Source organism: Sebastes umbrosus, chromosome 3 (genome assembly GCF_015220745.1).
Source record: "Sebastes umbrosus isolate fSebUmb1 chromosome 3, fSebUmb1.pri, whole genome shotgun sequence".
Lineage (NCBI taxonomy): Eukaryota > Metazoa > Chordata > Actinopteri > Perciformes > Sebastidae > Sebastes > Sebastes umbrosus.
The window spans coordinates 23804600-23831184 of NC_051271.1; the positions used below are offsets into that span (position 1 = coordinate 23804600).

Genomic DNA, 26585 nt, shown 5'->3' on the forward strand with positions numbered 1-26585 from the left:
AATGAGTCCTAAAACCCGGGAAATGAGTTAGCGATTTGGCACTTCAGGTTCCCTCGTCTTGAAGTCATTTTTTGAATGGGTTTTTAGTTAGATGCCTGAAATAAGGTCTGTGGTTAACACAAGCTGAAGAGATTTTAAAATCTTGTTCTACGATATAAAATACATCAATAAATAACCCTCTCGTGAATTTTGAAGCTTTTTATGTATTTAAAAAAGGCGGCTGCTAAAAAGTGTCTAAATGAATAAAATATTGTCTACTTGTTCCTGCTCTTGTGTTTAGACAGTATATTGTCATGCAAGAACAAACTGCACTTTATTACAGTGTTTATAAGATGCGAGAGTGTGTGAGTTCAACTTGTCGTGCACATTGAGCAATGAGGCAATTAGATGCTTACATAAGAACTGCTTCTTCTTCTCCAGAGGGAACTCGTGGAAAACCTCCCAGAACAATCTGACGGTTGGATGAGTGGCTGTATATTCCCCTTTGTAAACAGCATTCTGCAAAGAGAAAAGATGTGGTAATGAAATGCTTTTTCCCTGTTTTATCATCACTAAAACATTTCCTCTCCTGCACTAACTTCTACACAACATCAATCAGTAAAATTAATTCCAAAGTGACGTGCATACATCTCCACCTAATACATAAAAATGTATACAAATTTCAGACAAATGTCTCATTGTTGCTTTGATTGACCTTACATAACAATCCCTCTTAGGTTTCCCACTGATGTCATGTTATAATCTGCACAGTTGGCCAGTTGCATAGTTATAGACCTAGTCTTCTTCTTAATATAACTTTAAGTCAGACTTACTATAGACACTTAAATGTACCTGTTGCATAAAGCTTTTCTATGAGTGAATAATGTAAGACTGACTTAGATAGCCTGTCATGCAATGCATTATGGGTGAATTAAAACACTTAACAGAAGAGAAAAAAATGGCCTATTCTAAAATGGTGAATTTGAATATTTCTGGGGGTCCCTTAACAGTCTTGGAATTGCATAAATTGGGTATCGCTGTCGCTGTGTGACGATGTTAGTCCCCAAAGTAGCCATTTCATTGTAGTGAGACCATTTCTTTAAACTTGACCTCACTGTATAAAATGACCTGTGGTGACCTCTAGGATAATCACAGCCTCATGAAACTAAACAAACTAAAGAGCTAGGGCTTTCAGAGGATGGTTGGCTTTCCTAGCTAGATTGACAATAAGGTTTTTTTTTAGCAGTTTCCAGAACAGAAGTGCTCGCCATCCAATCGCCAAAAAATACAATTCTTGCAGAAATCTACAAATGTCAAAAGCTTTTGATACCAAATCACAGCATGTTTTTTTTCTATGGTATTCCTCAAGGTCTTGGTGTCTTAATGTGGTATTTTGGAGGGATTATTGATCATTTTGATCACTTCTTGAGTGGTAAAAATGGTTAAATTTAGCACCAAATCTGTGTAACAAAAAATATCAACCCAAACATTGCCTCAACAATTAATACAGACAACTTGAGATATAATAGAGCATGGGAATGGTCATCATATACTTCTATCCTAATGTTCTAAACCCGTATACACGTTTACAATTTATTTGAATTAATTTACATTTAATTCTTATTTATGACTCGAACAATTTTACACAGTACTGCATCTTTTAATAAAATTAATCTTCAGGTTCCCAGCTCTCAGATAATGTACACCACTTCTATGTGACATCTACTGTTGACCTGCTATCTCCCCCTAAACACCCCCTATACCATCCTAAAAAAAGACAAAAACAGGTGTATTGTGGGTCTCAGGGGGTTAATATTTATGCAACAGACAGGCTTAATTAGACTAGTCTAACCTGACAATGTAAGACCAGTCTAAGGCCAAGGTTAGTCTTAAATGAAGTTTATGCAGATGGCCCCCTCTGGACACGAGTTATAAAATATGTGAAACAAATGCAAAACTAATGACATTCCCATCAGCCTCAGCTATTCTTTGTATTCAGTGCTAATTGTCAAATGCTATTATGGCCACGGTTGTCGCCGGCTCGGAGGCATACAAATGTTATATATGTCCTCAAACCTGCAGCTGCTGAACAAATCCTCCCAGTGAAAGTCTGTGAAAGTCAGCATGATGTCATCTGCTACTTGCTCACCACTGTGTTGCTGTTATATACTCCCGTCTTCGTCAGTTACACTGTGAGCACGTGACTCACTTGCCAGATGTTGATGATGTAAAAGTTAAATGTGAAACATGATCATCATCACATCCACAACTATCCGTTTACAAACACTTGGGTCACTGTGCACTACAGTTTTACAGAGTTTTACATGTGTTCATTGACCACGAACAGGAAGTGGTTTGTAATTTCTGCTGCAGGACAGTAACTCAGAATTGCTGGACTCGTTGTTACAGTTACACGCACAGATTTTAAAACCGCACACTGACCTTCTCCATTTCCTCCCAGTTGTAGTTGTTGTTGCCGACCACCATGGCCATCAGCTCGGAGGGCTGGAACAGCGACAGGATCTCCCCACCGCACACCTTCAGGAAGCCAGAGGAGAAGGCCGAGTACTGCTCGCTCACCGAGCCTGAGAACACGTAGCGCAGGTAGGCCTCTACAAACTCCTTCCTGAAACACACACACACACACACACACACCAGGTTAAGTAAACATTCAGATTCATTAATTTGTTCTGCAGCTGCATCCTCACAAATCAGTTTATAAGGAAAGAATTTATTCAGACTTCAAGTCGTGACTGTAAACACTCGCTTCCTCCTCCATTGTGTGAGTGTGAGTGAGTGTGTGTGTGTGTGTGTGTGTGTGTGTGTGTGTGTGTGTGTGTGTGTGTGTGTGTTATAACTTGATCATTAATTCAGTCATTACTTTTTTTCAGGCTCACAGGAGTTCATCAAGTTTAAATCTCAGTGAGGTCTTACTGCAGAAGTTGTCCAAGTAAGTTAAATTCTCTTCCATCATTACATATACATGCGGTGCAGCTAAACATGGTTTAAAACCATCAAGGTTCAATTAAGATTTTAAAGAAGCCAAATTACATAAAAATATCCATAAAATTATGAATAAAACATCTGAAATATTTCCAGACTCCAACCACTGGTCATTTTGTTGAGAGAGCGTTCCTATTGGCTGTGCTCCAGACATGTGACCGGTATTTGGTATTCCTTCACCAGATTTCACAATGGCGGCGTCACAAACTTTCTCATTTTACAGCTAACCTTGAGGCGAGGAATAGGCATTAACATAACATAATATTGATTCATATTTGATCAGCTGAGTTTGACCGTTTGGTCGGAGTTTGCGAGTGATTGACAGCCGGCTCTCATACGGTTTTTGAACACTCTTTCACCGCTCTCACAAAATAAATACTATCCTTCATAAAATGATGACTCACTGTTTTATGATGACATGCCACCGCAACATCCTGATAAAACAGGAAAAGCATCAAAATAAGGAAGCAAGAGTTTAAAGAAGTAAATTGGGCTGCAGGGAAAATCTGCTCTTTAGCTTCGTATAACAAACTAGCACTCATACAGCTGCTACCACATCTTGAAAAACAACACTTTCCATTAAACAGATCACACCCTCATGAAGCCCTGCAAACACAAACACTGACGAACTAACCCTCAGTCTAAATCAACACGTCTCCCTCACTGTTTTACACCACAGCAACAACGGGTTTCTCTAATAATTCTGTTAGTACAGTTTTATATCAGAGTGTTGAGGGGATTTTACAGGAACAACTCGGGTCACTGCCGCTCTCTCGCCATCTGTTCAGCACCAGCAGCCAGACATGTTGACACCGCCCGCCCCACAACTCTCTGCGGACTTCTCCACACATAACACTGTAATCAATGCCACTGGCACAAGGACGAGCTGAAGAAACAGGGCGGTGACGGTGGAGAAAAACACACTGAATGACGTTTAAAATACCAAAATCTTTGTTTTCTTTGTTTGAACATGACCTTCAGTTGGAACAACGAGCTGCAAGCTGTGTGAGCGACATGATAATCTCAGTGCCGGAAAAACAATATATTTAAAAACCTCAGTCATCTGTTTGTCTTTCAGAAAGAACAGAGTGTAGAGCATTAAACATATTCATGAAACAAGGTCATTTAAAATGGGACATCAAGTAAAGGAAGAGTTGAGAAATTTATTCTTAAAAAGATCCGATCTGTCGCGCTGCCTCACCTGTTGTTTTTGTCTACACTGATGCTCTCTCCTCCAGGAACGAGCTCCTTGACTTCTGTCATCCCATAGTTCTCCCTTGTGATCTGAGATGTGCACACAACAAATAGTTTATTCACAACAAAGTTAAGATACAAGTACAATCATAAGACATAATGGAGATATTTGAACGAGCTGCCAGCTGTGTGAGCGACATGATAATCTCAGTGCTGGAAAAACAAAAGTCATGAAGGTGAAACAGGGGGAAGAGTTACACTCACAGCAAAGTTGAGAAGAAACGTCTCCTCCACATCACTTCCGTCGTAGTCTAGAAGTTGTTGCAGACTCCTGCAGGAGAATAAACAGAGGGAGTGGATTTCTGGTACAAACAACACTGTTATCACACGATCGTGTCAGTGGAAGAAAAATGCAAGCTAATAATCTCATTAGTATGACGTAAAAAAAATAATGAAAACCACCATCAGCAAAAATGTTCACCACACCATGAGGTTAGAAACTAATTAGTACATTTCATACATGAAATAGCTCCTTCGTGCATATCACCATCATGCAGAGCTGAGGACTTTGTTGATAGCTGTAATAATCTAAAACACTGTGGGATCATACATCTGATTTTCTACTTTATCAGATTCACCTGCAGATTTATTTCTGTCCCTGTTTGACTTTTAAAATGAAATCCAGGGATCAGCTTTGCCTGTCCTACAGCTGCACGGATCAAACAGAAATGATCTGTGAGATTGAAAGTGAAGTGGCGACATATTAGCTACCACAGGAAATGACTCAGAGGGAGTGTTGTGTTAGTTTTCCTGCAAACAACATGCTGGATATTTACCACCAAAACACAGGAAACATGGAAAGAGGAAGTGAAGCTGGTGAAGGAAATGATAATTAGTGAAAGCGGATCAAATGCCATTGTGTTACATTTGACCCCAACTACAGGTCATTTTGCAATATTTTAAAATACTGAAAAGACAATAATAATTAATTTAATCTCATTTATTTAAACAATGTCTTATCTCTCGGTGAGGTAGCAAGTGTGCTGACTTTAGTCTGTCAAATTTGAACTGCTTGAACTTTTAAGACAGTCAAAATAAAAGCGTAGCATATAAAAAATAATATCGAGATCATGTCCTTTAAGGTGATGTTGTCTCTAATAGCAACACTACAGTCTGTACAGCCTCTCTTGTTGTATCTTTCAGAGGACTTATCTCAACATCAATAGTCAAACTGGCCACAATCAGGCACAAAGGAAACACTGACCCGTCCTGCTCCGAATTCAATGAAGAGGCATTTCCCAGTGGCAGTCAGTTTCACTGCTCCTTAAAAAAACCCACACTTTTTATGTGTGTGTTTGAGCACAACAGGATTTGGAACTGTTGCTTTTGCTATTTTACGCTATTTAGTTACACTTGAGGAATACCAGATAATGTGTAAAATTGGTATAATGTATCCTCTGACATGAATTTATCAGCTATCTGTCAACTACATGCTATGATTTAATATTTATGTAATTTTATTTTTATTTATTTATTCTTATTTTTTTTTCTCCTATTTTGTTGATTATTATTTTATTTTATCTTATTTTTTATTCTATTTTATTTTGTTCTATGATCTGTAACGATATCACTTCTTAATACACAAAAAAAAGAGGAGCACCAGATATCAAGAATTTCTCTTTGAGGCTCTTTTTGCTTCCTCTTTAAAATGAACAAAACTATAATGCCATAACAAGTTCCCAGTTTTAGAAGATTTGGCCTGCGTCAAAAAGTGGACACAAGCAAGATAAATTGTGTGCAGCAGGTGCAATGCCTAAGAAAAAACAAAGTCTAAATGTGCTGCGCTGCATCTCCACTCCTTTACAGCTCAGAAGACAGGCTACCTGGCCTCGGTGGGTGAGAGCTCCTTGAAGTCCTCCAGCGTTGGCGTCACATTGAGCACCTTCTTGTAGAGGACCAGGGGGAAGTGGAGGTCCACCACCGTGGAGTTGTAGATGGCCAGACCGCAGATGATCCCGATCAGGTGAAACCAGTTCTGCTCAACAAAACACTGGAAACACACACACACACAAGGAAATTATTTTAGCAATGCCTTTCTGTTCCGATCTAAGATCTAACAGAAGAAGTGTCACAGTGTACATTAACATAATTGATGACTTCTCTCATCCCACAAATTTAAAAAAATGTAGAGATGATGATATACCCACCAGAGAAATTCACAACATTTATTATTCCAAAATAATTACTGCCTCACATCCATGTCTGTCCAAAATATCATCAGTTCATCATTTTATCCTGCTACATTTGCACATTTGTGTGAAATTGTCATAATTAGGATATCAATTCTTGAGTTGTTGGCAAAAACGTGTTTTGTGAGGCAACAGTGACCTTGACATTTAACTAGTAAAATCTAAATGGATGTTTGTGCCAAATTTGAACTGTCTGTTCTTCAACCAAATACTGGAGCTGGATAAATAAAATATTTTAGAAAGACATTTTGTCCAAAACTCACTGATAATAAATGGGTAATTAAAGTGGCAGTAGGCAGTATATTTTTGGCATCATTGGGCAAAAATTCCATAATAACCTTTTAGCATATTGTAATTCAAGTGTTCTGAGAGATAACTAGACATCTATACCTCATCATGGCTCTGTTTTCAGGCTTTAAAAAATCTATCGGACTCATTTCAGAGAGAGAGCGTTCCTATTGGCTGCTATTTTTTTAATCATATTTGCTCCAATCTCACCTACTTCAGCTTTAACACGTTCAAGTTAGAACTTTTTGAGTTTCAGTATAAGTACACATACTGTAAATACACATTTTAAATTTATATGTCTATGTATGTGTGCGTTTTACACATTTCACTCTGTTCCATAGGATCGGAGTAAAAATAATATATGATTTTAGGTTAAAATAATAAATTAGAGGTTATAAAAGAGGAGTTTGATTTTGCATGGACCGACAAAAATGTAATGGAAAAGAGGCCGTGAAGATTATGGTTCATTGCTGGATCACTATCATTTGGCTTACGTAACTAATGGTTCTTAAAGTTCAGGGACATGCTCCTTTATAGAGGTCAGTGTTTTGTAAACACTGAATGTTCCCACTGACATATCATCACAAATGACGGGAACAGAAGCTCTTCCTGGAAAGTAGAGCTGCAGGTCAAATAACAGCCAGAGCATGTATTTTGGAGATCCATTATAAGATTACTGCTTTTGCATATTAAAAAAATCATTTAAAAAAACTAAACTAAAGCATGATAAAAAGCTTCAAACTAAACCCAAACAAAAGGTAAACATTGTCTCAAACCCAAAACCATTTTTTTATACCGATCCAAGTCATTTGAAATCATCTTTGTTAGCTGATAACACAGAACATCATGTCATGTCAACACTATGTGGCATCATTGTCTACAAAAAATATGAAAAGGCTTCACGAAGCCAATATGTTAGCAGTTATTCATTTGTATTTACTTGCAATAGGTGTGTTTAAGAACGGAGTCTTTTCACATCATTAACACTTGAATACAGTGTTAACTTACTTTGTCTGAGAACCACAGCAGGTTGGAGTCTTTGTAATGAGTGAACATCCCGTATACAGGATCCATCAGCTCCTTTAACAGCAGCAGGAAGAACTCTTTAGTTACACCGCCTGCATCCACGGCCTCCTCGCCATCAAAGATCACCTGGAGGGAGGGAGGGAGGAGGAGATCATAAAAAACGTTTGTTTTCTTTTATCAAAATTACAGAACTAAAGTGACCGTAAAAAGCTTAGGTGTAGTTCTCACCTTGAGCGGTTTCTTGAGGTCCACATCAGAGTACATGGTGAGCTCTCGTAATGTGTCACTCACTAAATGGTCCCTGCGTACGTGAAGCACCAAGTAAGGGTTCCTAGCAAGGTGGGGTTCCAGCGTGAGCAGCATAAAGACGTTGTGTAGGTTTGCACCGCTTACTGCCATCTGGGTAGTACAGGTCACAGGTTGAGGTGGGAAAAGGCAAGAAAAGAGTCAAATTTAAATAGATTATAAAAACACATTTACTGAGAACAATCAAATTAAACCTCAGTGATCTAACTGTATGAAACCACAAGATCACATTGACAGCATGTACCTGCATTTGCAGTTCAGCGTCTGTTTGCAGCATGGTTGTCTTGGCTTGAGCGTTCAGTATGAACGGGTAGGCACATAGGTTCACTGAGGGGAAGTCACTCTGCAAGGAAAAGTAGGAAATATACTTACTACCATACTAATAACATATAAAATAATATCTAATATTTTAGATGTTCAAATTCAGTGTTTAAATCAGGTACCTGTGAAGGGGAGGATGATTGTTTCTAGAAAACAAAAAGAGAGAAAACAAAGTTATTTGACCTGATTTGAAGTGGAAAAAAATGTCAAGTGCAGCAACTTTAAAGAAACCATGTGTAAGATTTAGCGACATCTAGTGGTGAGGTTGAAGATTGAAACCTCTCCCGTGTGCCAAGCGTGTAAAAGAACTACGGTGTCCGACGCAAAAACGCGACTGTTATGGAATGCAGTTGTTGTAAGAGTAACGTAGGTCATTTGGAGAATAGCAGAGTCAGTGTGTAGAGTGTGTGTGTGTGTGTAAGTGGAAAGTGAGTGGTGAAGCAAGAGAGAGAGAGAGAGAGAGAGAATGGTGGCACATGTGTGTGAGCGAACAAGTGAGCTAGCGGAGCAGATGACAGAGTTAGTTAAGCTTTGAGAATATCAAGTGAATGTACAGTGGAAGTTGTAGTTTGTGCAGAAATAAATGCTGCAGCTCCTCAAAACCAACAGAGGTTTCCTGCGTCATGTTTCTCGGCGGCTGAGTGGAGTGACGGCGGGGGTTAACTCCTGAGCGAGTAACGCTATCAACTCCGGCTCAAGCAGGAAAAGTTAACACAGTGTTTGGTTTGTCCGTTCTGGGCTACTGTAGAAACATGGTGGCCGGCTCCGTGAAGAGAGCACCCGCTCCCTATGTAGATATAAACGGCTCATTCTAAGGTCACGAAAACACAACTCTTATTTTCAGGGGATTATACACTAAAGAAAACATACTTTTTAATATTACATTCCATTTCTGTCAATAGATCCCCCTAAATGTTACACACTGGCCCTTTAATAAGATAAAAAAAAGAATCCCTCCAATGTCCAAGTAGTTATAGAGGCTCGTCTGGGAACTTAGACACTTATTGGACAGCAAGAACTGACAAACAGCGACACACCCACAAGCAGTTCTGGATAAAATTCCTCACTGTCTCTGCGGACACTGAGAATGATAAGTCTTTAGAGCATGTTTGTGTGTGTGTGTGTGTGTGTGTGTGTGTGTGGGGGGGGGGGGGGGGGGAGGTGGCTTCAGCAGATGTCAAGTAACAAGGAGGTGAAACATTCTCGGGGTACTCACGATGTCAGCTTTACTCAGAAACCATTTGAGGTAGTCTTCCTGGATGTCCACCAGGCTGGTGACATCAGGGATATAAAAGCGGTTGTACTCCACATGGCGGGCCTTTAAGTTTACCTGGAAACATGGAACAAACACCTGCCTCAACACAGTCGTCTACAGATTATCTCAACAGCTACCAAACAGGAAAAACACATTTCCTCCTCAGACTGTACTGAGGGACGATGCTTGTTTACAGGAGCAGCAGGTGAGCTGTATGGATACCTTGTGAAGTTTCTCCAGCAGCCTTAATGTGGCGACAAAGTAGTTCTCGAAGAACACCGGTACAAGCAGTGTCTTGCCTCCCGTTAGCATGAACACAACGATGCTCTTGTACATGTCGACCATTCTGGTGAACACATTGCAGTCCACTAAACACCACCAGTTATCTGCAGGGACAGAGAAACAAGTTGAATTAAATTACAGCGCAAACACCTGGCTCGGACAAAACATGATGATATTTTACTACAACCACAAGAAGAGTTTCGCCATTGATCTGTCAGTGTTTTTGAACGTTTCTAGATGTAAATGTGTTTGTATTCTAGCACATTCATGCATGAACACTGTTAGTGGCGGAACATGGGAAATACATGTGAAAAAGCAGGGTCCACATATTGTTTGTATTCTGTATTTGCAGGTATCAGTATGCTGATCAAACCATAGACTATATAGTGGACGTAGTCACGGAGACATCACCCATTGGTTTGTGGACTGCCGTTTTGAAGCTTTGAGTTCAGCATTTTGGCCGTCGTCATCTTGATTCTTGGCTGTTGTCATCTTTGCAACCAGAAGTGACACAAGAGGTTGGAGCTAAGTACAACCGACCGCTGAACAAGAAATTTTTAGGTAGCCAAAATGTTATAATTAACTTTTATGAACTGAAAGTTGTAAGACAAAAACACAGACAACTCCCAGACCGGACAACACCGTGGTAGCAACCTGTCAATCACAAGGTAGCCACGTCCTAAAGCATACCCTGCTTTATGGTCTATTTGACTCTAAATGGGGACCATAATTTACTAAATGAAAATCATGCTGTATTGAAGAAGACTTGAAACTAGTGATTGAGACCATAAACTCATACTTACAATGTTTACTGAGGTAATAAATCAAGTGAGAAGTAGGGTCAATTTCTCATAGACTTATATACAATCAGACTTCTTTTTGCAACCAGAGGAGTCGCCCCCTCGAATGCAAGTTTAAGGCACTTCCTCGTTGGCTTCACTTCTCAGACGCGGAGGTTGCCACCTGGATCGAATGAAGTTCTTGTTGAATGTTCGAACAGCATCTGAAACACCCTCCCCGCCACACTTTCCGACATCGCAATTACTTATTGCTTCCTTTAAATCCAACATTTAAAGTATGCTGCAGGGTCTCTCTGTGTATCGAGTGCAACACCATGAATGCCTTTGAGGAGTGACTGTCATCAATGAAGAAGGTATTTGCCACCAAAAATCTTTGCAAGGTTAAACAGTAATAAATGCCAAGATCTTTCGCTGTGTGGCAAACCCTTTCTTTGTTTTTGATTCGTCTCAGACTGAAGGCTTTTGACCAGCTACCAACTGAACTTTACTTTCTCTTCTGTGAACAAGACTTCTGATTTTCCTAAATATCAATATGGGGAAACATCCATCATCAGTCAGGCTGTAATTGATGTGTTTCTGCAACCATTTTCTTGTTTGGTGGTGTATTGTGATAACAGCCTGACCATAAGTGACATGGATGTAGATGAGGAGGCTGACGTCCTGTAGATGACGAGTCATGTGGTGTGATGTTGTTGACATGAGATGATGTTCTGTGCTATCAGCTAACAAAGACGATTTCAAATGACTTGGATCGGTATAAAAAAATGAATTTGTAGTGTGTGCCTGCAAGTATTATACCCAATACTTTGCCAGGGTTGGCGTCCAGCCGGAGGATGGCCATTGCCAGGGGGATAGTGAGGCGGATGTAGTTCTTAGAGTCCATCAGGGCTGGGTACTCAGACAAGATGAGGTAGATCCTCATAGCCTCGACGTCAGGAGGGGAGCGCGGCAGCTGAGGGATCATCAGACTCTCAAAACTCTTGGTGGCCTAAACAGACACAGAAAAGGGGAGGACACGTATAACAGACTGTGTATATTTCTACTTTTAATTACACAGATATAAGGAACAATATGTTCTGTTATACAGAGAAAAGTAATTGAAATGCACTATATTATATGATATGTTTGAAAGCTACAAATATTTATAAATAAACCAGAGAAATTTACGGGATATTTTTCAATTCCAAAACAGCTTGGATCAAAAATGTGAGTCACTAAATTTTAGGAGAGGCTTTTAGTGGTTAGGAATGTGGCCTTGGTCTCCACAAAGATTATAATTCATGTTGGGATGAGGTACATCATGAACCCCAAACCTATCATTACTGAGCTAATGTTAGAGGATATGACGGCAGTTTGCGCCATAAATCTGCAGCAGAACTTGATGAACTTTCCAAACAAGCCCAATATTCACATATGGATGTTTTCCTACTCCCATGAGCTAGATATCCAATAAGTTTCTCCTTTAGCTGCTTTGTTATTGTGACAAAAACCCAAACAATAAGCTAGTTTGAGTCTCAACAACAAATCTGACCCATTTTGGCTCAGAAGAGCAGAAGAGAGAAACATGTTACAACCTTGTACACATATAATTTTTAAATATGTTTTTAGTGAATACCTGCTCCAGAAGTCCAGAGAAAGCCGGTTTGCTGAGCGTCTCAAAAAGCTTTTTGACAGCGTTGAGATCGATGCCAGGGATCTTTGGGTTGGTTTTGAAGTGGGTATCATCACTGTGAAAGCAAACAAACACAGGATTATGTCTCAACTGACTATGATGTCTCAGTGATCAGTAACAGGATAAAAATAGGTCAGAGCTCAGATTCAGGGACTTTGAGACAAAGCCTTTGATGTTAAAGGCGCACATTACTCTGGATTAAACACCAACGGTTAGGTGAACACACAGACTAGAGGTATTTAAGTCAATCCCTGAGCAGATCTCCTCCTCGGCACGGGAGAGCCGAGAGGATAGGGAGTACAAACTGATGAACATACACAAAGCCGACAAAACCCCTCGGCATGAAGGACAGCAACTATTTACAGTGTAAGCCTTCACATTCTTATAGCACAAGTTTTATTTAGTCATAACTCAAATACATCAGATCTGATCTTGTGGAGACTGTTTGCCTAACAAAAAACGGTGATAAAGATAGTACACTGTGAGTATGAGCACTGATCCGCTTTCTTGTAAGAACTGTGAGCAGTTCTGGCGCCTAAATGTAACACCAATACAATGAAAATGACATGAAACTAGTTTTAGGTCGCTAACGACAGTTTAGGTATACTTCAAATTTTTGCTGTCCATGTTTAAATGCATGTTATACAATTTTATTGATGTATTTATGATGTATTTTTATTCCTACTGTTCCAGGCAGCCATTGGTCTCCATTCATTTCCATGTGGTATCAAAACAACAGACTCTTGAAACTTTGGTGTAACTTTTGGCTAAAATGATTGCAGACTTGAAATTCTCTGTGAAGCACATAAACAAATAGAAACAAATGGATGTCTGGAACAGTGGAAAACATCTATTGTACTTAAATACAGTACTTGAGTAACTGAACTTAGTTACTTTTGACCACTGCATGCCCCACTCATGAGAAAACTGGCTGATGGTTAACGTGACTACTAATTCCTGGTGAGTTTCAGTAGTTTCAGTACAGTATGAAGTACTTTAGTTTGTCTGTTTTCCACCCTGATGGCCTCCACAGTTCATTCCCTTGACACGATAAGTATCTGCTGATGAGTCTGTACTAAAGAGCGGACACACCTTCAGTCAGTCAGTGACCAGACAGATAGCATCTTTTCCAGCCCCGACGATCAGCATGTTTTTGTGGATAAGACAACATACTATGAAGTGGACCCTGTGAGGTCACTGCTGAATCAGTTCCCAGGAGTCTAGCCCACATATGAGTCTGACCAAGTCCAACGATCCTCAGGTACAGGCAGACCTCTCAAAAGTGATTAAACCCTTTTTATGTATGCTATACTTGCCTATTTCAGTTTGATAATGCCTTCTTCAACCAGTGAACACAGCGGGTCGTGAGGTAATAATGGGAGAGGAGAGAAGAAGTTCTGCTGCAAAACTCTGTAGTGAGTTTTCTATAATTTTGATTTGATTAATTCATATTAATTGAATAATTTGACCTCTTTGGGCATCAAACAGTTATTTAAATGAAACCAAAATGTCTCTTTGGTGGAACTACTAACAACTCATAGACCTCTGAAACATCACAAAGGGTCCCAACTAGACACTGCTTTTTTTGTAAGAAATAAAAAAATCCAAAAATGTTGGGTTTAATTTAAAAAGAAATGCATTGTATTTTATAATATCATGTGTTTTATGTAAAATCTTAACCTGAAAAGTAACTAGCAGCTGTCGTAGTGAAGTAAAAAACTTATATGTAATGGAGTACAGGTGTAAAATAGCAGAAAATGAAAAATTGTAATCTGAAAAGTAAAATACAATTACCTCAAAATTATATTTAAGTACAGTACTTGAGTTGAGTACTTAGTTACTTATGTAAACACTTTGTTTACATACCTTTGGTCCAAGAAGCTGGCGTTCCAACAAGCCGTAGAGGAGAGTTGAATTATAATGTCACTGTGCACAAAAACATAAAACAGAGTGGAGACCACGTATAATTAACAAAATGAAGTTTTACGTGTGAAAATATATCCATGTAAAAACATTAATAATAAACATCCACAAGAGAATGAACATTTTTATATATATAGTACAATTTTAAATAATAACTTTAGATATTTGACTTACTTTGTGACACCAGAGTCTGTGCTGTACATCAGCTTTAACCTCCATGAATTTAATCGTTCATAATTGAACGGGGCGAGTGATTTACTGACATTAATCACTCTGAAGTCTTCTGGGGGGACAAAACTCTGCAGAGAAGAAGACAAACAGACACAAGATAACGGCACAAAACATTTGCACTGCTACTTCCACAATTGAGACATTGAGACATTTGGGTTTCCGTCTGGTTTGTGTCTCTTTCACTAATGAAGATAAAATAAATAGGTCACGCCTGAAGTCTAAATATTTTGCTGTAGAGGCTGAATGTGTCTTGTGTCTTTATCAGTGCACATTCCTGACAATGTGCCGGATATTTGTAGCAGACAATTGCTCCATGTTCAGTATGGCAGACTAGAGATGGTAAGAGTTTGGACACTAATGCCACCCTGTGGTGAGACACTGAAACGGATTAAATGGAAAACATAAACAAAAAGAGGTAATTTGGGGGTATTTTTTATTATTAAGCTGTGTATTTTGTGATTGCTTTAATCAGCATTTTTTTCTGTTGTAATTATTATCAGGTTATGGTTTCTGTTGAGGGTTTAGTGCTGATGGTAAGGTTAGAGGAAAGGGAATAAATATGAGCTTCAACTGGAGATTTCTAATTATCAGCTTTGTCTCATTATTCATTGTTCAATGTCATGATTTTCCCTTTTCATGACCCATTTCACTAAGTTTTCTAACTTAGGGTGATTTAGTATGTGTGCAGTAAAATGACAAATAAGATGTTTAATTGCAATGCTGCAAAAATGTAGTATTAGGCTTTTTTAGGCTTTGAACTGTGGCAGCAATTAACAGAACTAAAAAGCCAACTGTTTATAGACAGATTTGAAGTCAACTGATGCAAATATAACAATAATAATAATAATAATAATAATAATAATAATAATAATAATAATTCAGGCAACAAACTTTAGAGAGGGGGGTCACTAAAATCTTAATTTAATCACATACCTGTTCATTCGAGTACAACAAGAAGCTATGGTCTCCTCCACAGATGATTTTGGTCACTGTATATTTTTTTGATTCTAATGAAGAAAAGAAAGAGAAGCAGTATGTTAGCTGGCCAACATTTTATAACAGTTAATCAAATAGTTACTTTGGATTATTTCATTGTACAGTAAAGCATTTCATCAAGTGTATTTGTATGAATAGATGCTTTACAAATGAACATGACCTTGAGTATACCACTGATAGATACTGATAATATACCGTGAATTCATCTTACAGCCTATAAAAGATTCTCCTGTGACCGACGCCCACTAGATTATATTATTAACAAACACTTTCCCATCACAAGCTGAACTCTGATAACTCAAATACCACAAACTACGATGGATTTTATAGGGACTCTTTCGTTGTTTGTGTAGTAGCTGTTCTCATGACTCTTATTGCAGATTATTAAGCAAACTCAGTCTTTTATCCTCAGTTACCCTTGATTACGGTCGTCACACCTAGGAGCACCATTGTACTGAGTGGTTTCTATATTCCTGCTAACAACCCCACAGAGGTTAAATTCCTGGGCTCCCCTACCATTCAGTCAGAACTGAAGAAGCTTTTCGGATGAGAAGTGAAACGTCTTCAAGAATCTAAACCAAGTCCAGTTGCTGCTGATTTAACCCTTCCTCGGAGCCCTTTAGCGAACACTGACACATTTACAGTGATGTTGATCGATGTGCATTGTCCCTGAGAATAAACAAATAAAGTAAAATAAAACTAAACTAGTTTTGCCAACATTAGTGCTTACATGAGGAATATGGAAGGTTAAGTAGTGAGTGAATTTAAATGAGAGAAGAGTTGTGGAGGAGGTAGTTTGGAAACTTCAACAATAGAGCTTTATAAATGATTAACACGAGATGGCTATTTCTTCTTGACTGTAAGGAGGTTCATCCAACTGTGTGATACAGACAGATACCGAAATCGGTCATTTGTGATGAAGCGTAACACTTTGGCACACAGGGTTTATTTAAGTTTGAGCTCTCGGGACTCTGGGTAGGTCCGTAAAAAAGCCTTTATTTTTATTTCTTTGAAACATGAATGTAAAGTAGCGAGGACATTTTCACCTACTTAGTTTATTTATCATGTCGCAAATAATAAGTACAGTATAATAAGTGTTTTTTCTTCTTTTTACAAGACCCTATTGCTTTTACTGCTTAGAAAATAGGGAAAGTAAGTAAACATAGTAGCCAGGCATTAAAAAAAAGCCATTTCAGCCACACATATATATATATATATATATATACGGTATACAGTATATATACTGTAAAGCAAGCACAGAGTCTTCTTCTTACCTGTTCTATGGAAATTTCCAGTCAGGAAACTGGCCTTGACAGGAAATGGGCTTCTGGCATCCCCCAGTATTCCTGTGCCCAGCTGGCCGTGGCTGTTACAACCAAACGCATACACCACGTCAGAGGAAGGCACAAATGCCAACGTGTGGTGCCTGACAAAAGGAAAAAAGGGAAAAATTTAGGATGCAGAGGGACAGAACCTCAAGAATCCAATGACCAGAATGGAATCTGACCACCAGATTGTACAGGTATACCAAATAAAGTGGTAAACAGGTTTAAAAAGAGACAGTACCTGCCACAGGTGATCTGGGACACCTCACTGCCCATGAGCTCCAGCACCCTTCTGGGTAAAAGTTCATTATTGGTGGAGCCGTGACCCAGCTGACCCCACGAGCCTTCGCCAAATGTAAACAAGCCGCCGTCCTGCCAAAGACACAACATAGAATGGATTTTTTGTTGTTGTTTGAGACAGAGATTCTTGACATAGTAATGCAGTTAGTCAAAGTTTTTTCCAGGATCATGTGTCAAGGTGCTAGATTAGATCAGTGAGGATGAGGCAGTCTGGCTGGAATAAGATTTAGATTTTATCTGTGCTATAAAGGTCACATGCAACAAATAGTGAGTCACTTTATAGAGCCAGAGCGCAACCAGCATACTCTGAAAACCAAGCCCATCGGAGGGGAAAACAATCAGCGTCACAATATGCTTCCAAAGGCTGGAACACTAAAACAAACATCAGATTTCAGCATGTCAAAGGATTATTTTAGCACCCTATTTCTACCAAGGGTGCACTTGATAACTAAAATGATGATGGATGATGATGAAGATGATGAAGTTAGCTGTTAGCAAGCTAATGTTAGCTATGTGTTCGCAAGCTACTGTAGTTCGCTAAGGCACTTTCAGACATAATACTGAATAGCTTTCAGATTTATCCACATTTCACTATAACAAAAGTGTTATACTGGACATACAGTATATAGTTAACCTAAAACTGACATTTAGACAAAATGCTTGCTGCACACGTGGATGCATGTGGATCTTTTAACTGAAAAGCACTGGTGGGGGGTTTCTCTATATTTATACCTTTGTGAGGGCCGCTGTGTGTTCATCTCCACAGCTGATGTGAACAACTTTTTGAGATCTCAAAAATTTGATGTGACACGGGACAGCCCGATCTGAGGAAGGAAACATAAACAAAGAAGCAATGTCACTCTGTTCTACACTGTTTGATGTATTTACAAATGAGTGGGGAACATGGTAACTTCTGCATTTCAATTTAGGCATTTTAGACATTTTTTACTTCTGTTTGTATATTTCCCACACAGTATATGAACACTTAGTTATTCTATGAAACATACCCACTTCTCTATCCAGTGTCAAAACAATACTGTAAGAGCTATATGCAATGTCAAACAATTAAAATATTTAATCGCAATGAATTGCATGAGTGTCCATAGTTAATTGCGATTAATCTTTTCAAAATGTACCTTAAAGGGAGATTTGACAAGTACTTAATACTCTTATCAACATGGGAGTGGACAAATATGCTGCTTTATGCAGATATATGTATATATTTATTATTGGAAATCAATTAACAACACAAAACAATGATAAATATTTTCCAAAAACTCTCACAGGTACTGCACTTAGCATAAAAAATATGCTCAAATCATAACATGTCAATCAAACTCAAGTCAATGTCAGTGTCTGGCTTCTTTCTATCGAGCCGATTGTTACCTTGTTTATCATTGAGACCCAGTTGTCCGGCTTTGTTTTTGCCCCATCCAAACACAGCTCCGGACAAGGAGAGAGCAAAGCTGTGGTCTCCCCCGGCAGTGATCTGTGCCAGAGGAATACCCGCCAGAGACTTGAGAGGATGAGGGAACAGCTTGCTGGACTCTCCTTTCCCGTGGCCGAGCTGACCGCTGGTGTTCTGGCCCCACGTGAACAGCTGGCCATCTGAGAGGGAAAAAGACAGAGAAGCAAGAATAGGTAACTGTACATCTACACCAATCACTGCCAGTACAGGCAAATAGTGGGACTATCTAGTTGTTAAATGCATAAGATGAATCTGCAACATCGCTCTCTCTCTCTCTCTCGCCAATCAGTCTCTCTGTGTCACTGTCCATTAAATGCAAGATGCCAAAAAATAATCTTAAAGAAATTACAAATGGGAAAAAAGGTTGTAAAACACTTAAAATGCAAAAGTCAATGGCTGTGTCGCAAATCAAAATTTACTATGTAGTTCCCTACATCTGCTTCCCGGCATTTTATCTCAGTGTCAGTATTTTGCTTGTTCAGTATTTTTGTCTCAGCCTATCAACCAGTGGTCAGAGTATCCCACAGAAAAATAAATAAAAATCAAGTAGGGAACAGTGTAATTGGTCAGTCAAGATGGATTTGAGATGCACTCTGAAGTTTAAACTGTTAGGAGTCTAATCTGGATGTGGACTACATCTATGTACATTGCATAGTCCATTTATACTTTAACCATTGCACATTCCTTGGACAATTCTGCACATTTCTGAACAAAACTACAGAAAAATTGCAACACTTTTTCATTTTAATTCAGATATTGTACATATTTTTAAGTATTTTTTCATATTTTCATTGTAATTTTCTTCTATACAGCTTTTATTTTTTTTTTAGATGTATTGTACATATTTTTAGAGTATTTTTTTGTATTTTTATTGTAATTTTCTTCTATTCTATATTTATTTTTCTTGATTTTTATACTTACTTTTATATTTAATTTAATTTTTTAGTTTATGTTATGCACCAATACATCAAAGCAAATTCCTTATATGTGAAAACCTACTTGGCAATAAACCAGATTTGGATTCAGATGGAGTTTGGACAAACAGTGGACACAAGAGTACAGACATAAATGGTGTGCTACATGTGTGAAGAGATTGTGTTTTTCACACCTCTAGAAAGTGCAATGCAGTGCTGATTCCCACACATTACTTGAGAGATCCGGTGGTCACACAGCCTTTTGACCAACCTAGGAAAAGAAGGAAAACATTTGTTACTGAAACTATAAAAAAAACATGTCTGAGGCTACTCATTGCTCGCTCTACAAAATTACAAATTACAGTAAAGTTCTCCTCTTTTTATCACCTGTTAGGTAGAGCTGGGCAATAATTTAATATGATAATTTATCGTCTTTCAATGGAATCGTATCGTGATAAAATTATATATCGAGATATCATGATACACAATTTACGTTGTCACTACAGCAGGCAATTCACTGCATCTGAACAGTTAAATAAATTAATAAATCATGATTATTTTTTACATTCTAATTTCATTGGGAACAGAATAAATCATAGCATTGTTATTCTGGATGTATGGCTTCCTACAAATTGAACCCAGTCGCTTATATCAAAACTTCCAATCTCTTCGTCCTTTTCTTGCATTGTTTTTTCTCTCTACGGTGTGCTATTCAGTCACCTTGGGATTCGAACAGCCATCTCTGCACTCCCCAGGCCGAGCTGGCCCCCTTCGCCGGCTCCCCACGCAAACACTTGACCCTGCTCATTCACCGCCATCGAATGAGCCCGACCACTCGACACCATTGTTATCGTCTGAGTATCCAGAGCTCCTACAAGCTCTGTGGGGACAAGAGGAAGAGCGTCAGACGTCAGCAGTTTCATGACAAAAAAGATAGTAAGTAAGTAAGTAAGTAAGTAGAGAGAGGATGAAAATGTACACAATTTTCACAATACCATCTAATTTGGTACGCACTAGGAGTGGAAGAAAATATCGAAGAAATCTAATAGCGCAATATTATGATTTGTGATAATGTATTGATTTTTAATTATTAGTTTACATCCAAAGATTAATTCAGTCAATACTCTATTTCATCTGCAAAGAAATGCGCCCTCTCAGTCTATGTGACCTCTCAAAGTAGTGCTACGTTGTCGGATGTTACAGTGACTGTGATAAATGCAAATGCAGATCCCACTGTTCTGATTGCATAAAAAAGTAAACTTTATTTTACTCAGATTTTATGCATATGGTGGTGTGTTCTTTATACTATGACATTTATCCTAAAATCAGATTAAAATAACGTAATATATCGCCTTACCTACATCGCAATGTATTGAATCGTAACCCCTGTATTGTGATATGTATCATATCACCAGATTCCTGCCAATACACAGCCCTAGTACACACTAGCCCGGTACATGATTGTCATATACTTAGTAAAATGTTGCTAAACTAAACTACCTTTCCTTTCAGTTGGCAAGCTACAGAATACAAATGGTATTTCATTTTATTTTAGGATCTGTTGAAACAGAGAGCATTTGTTACGCCCTCATGGACCCAACCCAAGAGAGGCATCTAGCGTGGGAATTTGATCCAATCTTTCTCAAACTCAGATAATACCTAGGCTGAAAACAGACCTGCACTCACACAATAACCTCTAAGATCCAGAGGCTAGGTATGATGCAATACATACACAGAAAGAAATCTGAGTCATCTGAGCTTTCAATGTGCGCTGTAAAAGTCGGCTCGTCTCCATGCAATACTCTGTGTCACACCATAGAAAATAGAGGAATGCAGCAGGAAGCACGTGTGAGGAGGAAATACTGTGGTGCAGATACTGTGCAGTTTGGTGTACTGGTTTCCTGTGTAGTTTCCTGCTATAGAACTGGTATATCATCGACGGTTAGCTTGGTTAGAAAAATTACAAATATGCCATGAATTTGATACTGTGATTTGAGCTTATACTACAATATGATTTGAAAACATTTAATCAGCAATCTACATTGTGTATGCTTATTAAAAATATATATTTGAGTAATTTAAACGTGCCTGATGAAGGCCTAAAATATTATCAAGTGAGTACAAGTGCTCATACAATGTGTGGAATATCTCTAGGCACTTTCCATCCTACAAACTTGTCACCGAGGTTCTTCAGGTATGCAAGAACATTCTATGGATTATGTATATTTATTTGCTCAAAGTTCAGTGATTCCTGCATTTATTCATTGTTTTTACAGCTTCACCCACCTGCCTATACTGTACAAAGTAACACAAACTTCCACCCACATGGTACCAACACAGACCCACCACTGTCTGCAATCACTTCACAAGCCATGAGAGTGTTTCAAATCTCCTAGAAATGGTTATGAACCCACTCAGAAACTGGGGCACTTATGTGTACAGTATATACTGATACTGGGCACAGTTTGCTTTGCGATTAAATTTGATGTATAATACAACTACATAGAATCTATTAGTTGTAAAATTAAGCTTATCACATTTTTGCTTGTTCTTTTTAAGAGTCATCCAGGTTGTGAAATGTCTAGCGGCTGTAAGACAAGGGAAACTTGTTTCTGTAAGACCTGCAAAAGACAGTTCACAGCAGAAACATTCTTCAGTTTTACAGGAAGATGGGGTCATCTGGAATATCATAATATTGAAACCACGGCATCATGAGGTCCAAGTCCAGTTGCAACAGCTATATAATATCTCTTTTAGTCTAATATGTTTTTTAAATTCTTATCTTCTAGTCACTTACGTATTTGAGATTAAAATAGCCATGTTTGCAGCTCTATGAGGCTGAACTTGGGTACAGTGTTACTTTGAGCTAAATGCTCACATCCTCATGCTGACATGCTCACAATGACAATGCTACCATTAGGCCCATGTATTGGCAAGAATCTGGCGATACGATACGCATCATGATACAGGGGTTACGATTCAATGTATTACCAATGTTTTCAATCTAATATTAGGAAAACTGTCATAGTATAGAGAACACACCACCATATGCATTAAATCTGAGTAAAAAAAAGCAATTTTTATGCAAGCAGAACCACGGGATCTGCATTTCTGTATCACCCAACATCACAGCACTACTTTTTGTGCAATCTGAGCCGCTCTGTCACAAATATGTGCATGAAAACTATTAATTAAAAATCAATAGTGTTTTGGAGGATCTATATGGTATCACAAAACACAATTTTGCGATATACCTCTAGCTGCCATGCTGATTGTTCAGCAGGTATAATGTTTACCATGTTCACTATCTTAGATTGGCCTGTTAGCATGCTAATATTTGCATCAGCTTATGCTGATGGGAATGTCATCAGTTTCGCAGGTCATAAACCAAAGTATTGGACAAAATTAAATGTTGACTTGACGCTGGATAAAATGTCAGCGGGGCAAAGTTACGACAATTGATCCTATGGGAACCATGAGTGTCTGTACCAAATTTTACGTCAATCCATCCAAGGGTTCAAGGTTCAAGGTTATTTATTTGTCAATTCCGGCAAAGCAGTCATTGGCAATGAAAATCTTTGGTCTCGGGTTCCTTCAACAATGCTCATAAAATATGCATATATAAAAGGCAAAATCACACAAGTAAAAGTAAAAGCAAAATGATAATCTAAGGCATAAAATAGTGCAGTTAAAATATAGGGCTTAAATATAAACATAAGTAAGAATATAAAATAGTAATGTAAATTTGTAATTTTGTTGAAGACTATACTGTGAAGACAGTGTTAAAAAAAATACTGTTGTAAGTATTTCAGATATGAAAACTGAATGTAAACAGGAGCTGACAAGATATTTTACTCAGAACCAAAGTGTTGGACTGACCGACTGGCCAGCGTTGCCATCCTTAGAGCCAAGCACCAATACAAACAGCCTGGTAAACACACCATGTCATGTTCACCCACACACTCACACTGGATTGGTAACTTTCCACTCACACCTACTGAAAGCAGGTGGTGGTGGTGCAATAGCCCACAATTTGTAATGATTAATCTAAGGTCAGTGGATCTGCTGATGCTTAAAGCTTACCTGGGGAAGTCCCTGGTTTGTCGTGGCCCAGCTGTCCACAGCTGTTAGAACCACATGTGTACACACTACCATCGTGCAGCAGGAACATTGAGTGTTGCCCTCCACAGGTCACCTCTTTCAGTCCCCTGCCACTGAACACATGACAGTTCCTCGGCTCAAACATGGGGTTCCTCTCTGTGCCAATACCCAGCTGTCCATCCTTTGCATTACCCCAACACAGCATGTTGGCAAGGTGGGAGAGGGGATAAGCACCAATCTGAAGAGGCAGAGAGAGTGACGGCCAGATGGAGGAAGACAAAAAATGTTCAGACTTTAGAGCAGCCCCGCTTTCTTCTCTTCATGTAAAGTCCAACCCTGGAGGAAACAAAAAAATAGGGGGATTGTGTCATCTTTCTTCATCAGGAACACATGCTGATCACTGTGCTCCATGTGTGAAGCCCTGATGTTTTTTAAGAATAAACTAGAGGTGTGTGTGAGAATGATGTAAGCAGTATGACAGAAGAACAGGACAGTGTTTTTAAATAAACCCTGTCAGTGTAATCCTGGCTTAAGCAGCTACAAGCAGTACCGCCTTACTGTCAGTTCACATGTAATACATGCATGTTATTGACTTAGTTAGCCATGATGGGTATGATAATAGGGAAAAACAAATGTCAAATTCATTAGAGGCTATAAAACGGGGATTACCAAATAAATACCAAAGACAACCATGGCTACAATTCAGACATCTGACACCAATTTGATCACTTCTCTGTCCATCTGACCTTCGTTTGAAAATAGTTTGCTGTCTGTTTCCACTGTAGTTAAGATTTATGGGAACAGAAATATCATTATTGTATGTACTACCTGCACTCAACTGCCAATTCATTTGGTACACCTAGCTGGCTAAAATTAATGCAGTCACATACAAAAGCCCTGCAATAAATCCTATAATAATAATAAAGTTATAATTAGAGTTGTAACAATTAGGTGATTAAACAATTTAAGTCAACTGAGAGTACATTATCCACCAAATATTTTGATAAAAAATCATTTTAAGCAAAATAACAAAACATTCACTGGTTCTGACTTCTCAAATTCTTATGTCTCTATACAAGATAAATTGAATATTTTTAAGTTTTAGACTGCAAACAATCAGGTTGAAGATGTCAACTTGAGGTCTGGGAAATTGTGATGGGCATTTTTCACTATTTCCTCACATTTTAAAGACTATAGACATAATGATAAATTTAGAAAATAACCGGCAGATCAATCAACAATCAAAATAAATATTAATTGTTAGCCCTAGTTATGATGTTTAGCATTTATTAAACCTGTAAAAAAAAATTTTTTTAACAATTATTAGTAATTAGACATTTTCTTGCTATTATGTATATATATATATATAATATATAATAAATATATTATTATTATTATTAAAATGTGAACTAGAGTTTTCTTATCATTTGATGTTTGTAAAGCATATAGCAAATACACTTTTATTACACTATTATTAGTACTAGTAGTATAATGCAATAGTGCAAAATAACTTTACATGTTTTATTTACTTTGAATGTAAAGTTATGTTGCACTAACCATATAATGGTTGTCCGTGTTTGCAATTAGGTACATTCCTGGAATGTAATTTGCAATGTGCAATACTCTTGGCACTTTATTCTATTTATTCCTTTATTCTTTTTATCTCGTCTGGTTTTTATTCTTGTATTTATTGTTTTTATTGCAAATATTTTTATTCTTGTACTTTTATTGATCTTGCACCTCTCCATATGCCCCCTATACTGTGTTCCCTCTGTCATTGATGATTGTGCAGTATGAATGTGTGTATATGTCTCGGTGGACTGCAGAAACTGAATTGTCCATCGGGGATAAATAAATAAAGCTATCTGTATAAGTCAATAGCACAACAATCTGCAGTTAACTAGCTGTGTTAGTTAGCTACCTGTGTTTAAGTGTGAACATTAACTTAAGATGATCCAGGCTTATCATCTGAGAGGACGTGGTGTATTTAAGGCTGGGTTAGCTATCTGTTAGAAGAGGAGTGGCCTGCAGTTGTGTAGATACATAATGAACACAGTGTACTGTACAGAGTAGATAAACATCTGCACCGACATCAGCCGGTTAAACGGTAAATTAACGGAAGCAAAGAAGACGGTTTGATGACTCACAACCAGCCGTTATAGTCCACAGCTAGCTGTTTAACCTTAGCAACGCTACAGCAACGCTCACTGTCAGTGGGATATAGCTAAAAACACAAACATCCACTGCTTAATCAGTCTCTAGATTAAAAGTAAAACAGTATTGTTATGCAGCAGGATCATCTAAAGTTAAAATAAGCTGTTTATAAGCTGTTTTACCTGGACAGATGCATGCTGAAACTGGACGTCTGGTTTCGGTTCAAGCTCAGGAAACAAACGAGGAAGTACCACAGCTGTCTACGTCACTGGACGGTAGAGGAGGGAGCGCTGTGATTGGTCCGCTGATCAGGAAGTGAAGGAAGGGTGTTATGACAAATTCTGTGACCCATCACATTCTGTGATATGTGATTTCAGATAATATATTTCGAGTGCAAACGTGTCTATCTTACTGTATCACAGACTTTATTTTTTTATAGCAGCTGTTGTAAAATGGTGCCAAATAGTATTTAGACAGGCTCACTAATGTTGATAGCTGTAAATAAAATAATTAAGATAAGATAAGATAAGATATTCCTTTATTAGTCCTGCAGAAATTTGCAGTGTACAGCAGCAATGGGGATAGTGCAAAAAACAAGGTGCATCAGCTAACACAGTAAAAAAGAGCTAAACAAAGTATAACAAAATATGAACTATTTAAATAGAAGGAAGTATAAAAATAGGAGCAGTATATACAGTATTGAAAATAAACAGACTATTAACAAAATTGCACAAGTGGAAAATTATATTGCACAGTGAGAATGAATGAAATTCCACCTGAAAATATCAGGTTATTGTC

At 38.2% G+C, this 26585-nt stretch overlaps 1 protein-coding gene across 1 annotated transcript in view; it reads right to left on the reverse strand.

The window, feature by feature from the left end:
- herc3 (HECT and RLD domain containing E3 ubiquitin protein ligase 3) overlaps positions 1-26112 on the reverse strand; it is a 29009-nt gene extending 2897 nt beyond the window's left edge. The window contains exons 1-24 of the mRNA XM_037765513.1: positions 25970-26112; positions 23616-23969; positions 20253-20412; positions 19727-19803; positions 18537-18758; positions 17883-17974; positions 17092-17222; positions 16800-16951; positions 15463-15536; positions 14473-14597; positions 14242-14301; positions 12319-12430; positions 11502-11691; positions 9844-10007; positions 9583-9696; positions 8489-8512; positions 8290-8388; positions 7968-8138; positions 7722-7865; positions 6060-6226; positions 4441-4507; positions 4184-4266; positions 2422-2605; positions 396-498 (exon numbers count right to left, since the gene is read on the reverse strand). Of these exons, the coding sequence (XP_037621441.1) occupies positions 396-498; positions 2422-2605; positions 4184-4266; positions 4441-4507; positions 6060-6226; positions 7722-7865; positions 7968-8138; positions 8290-8388; positions 8489-8512; positions 9583-9696; positions 9844-10007; positions 11502-11691; positions 12319-12430; positions 14242-14301; positions 14473-14597; positions 15463-15536; positions 16800-16951; positions 17092-17222; positions 17883-17974; positions 18537-18758; positions 19727-19803; positions 20253-20412; positions 23616-23838 (2938 nt within the window). The 5' untranslated portion in view covers positions 23839-23969; positions 25970-26112. The remainder of the gene's footprint in view (positions 1-395; positions 499-2421; positions 2606-4183; positions 4267-4440; positions 4508-6059; positions 6227-7721; positions 7866-7967; positions 8139-8289; positions 8389-8488; positions 8513-9582; positions 9697-9843; positions 10008-11501; positions 11692-12318; positions 12431-14241; positions 14302-14472; positions 14598-15462; positions 15537-16799; positions 16952-17091; positions 17223-17882; positions 17975-18536; positions 18759-19726; positions 19804-20252; positions 20413-23615; positions 23970-25969) is intronic.
- Between the last annotated feature and the right edge of the window lie 473 nt (positions 26113-26585).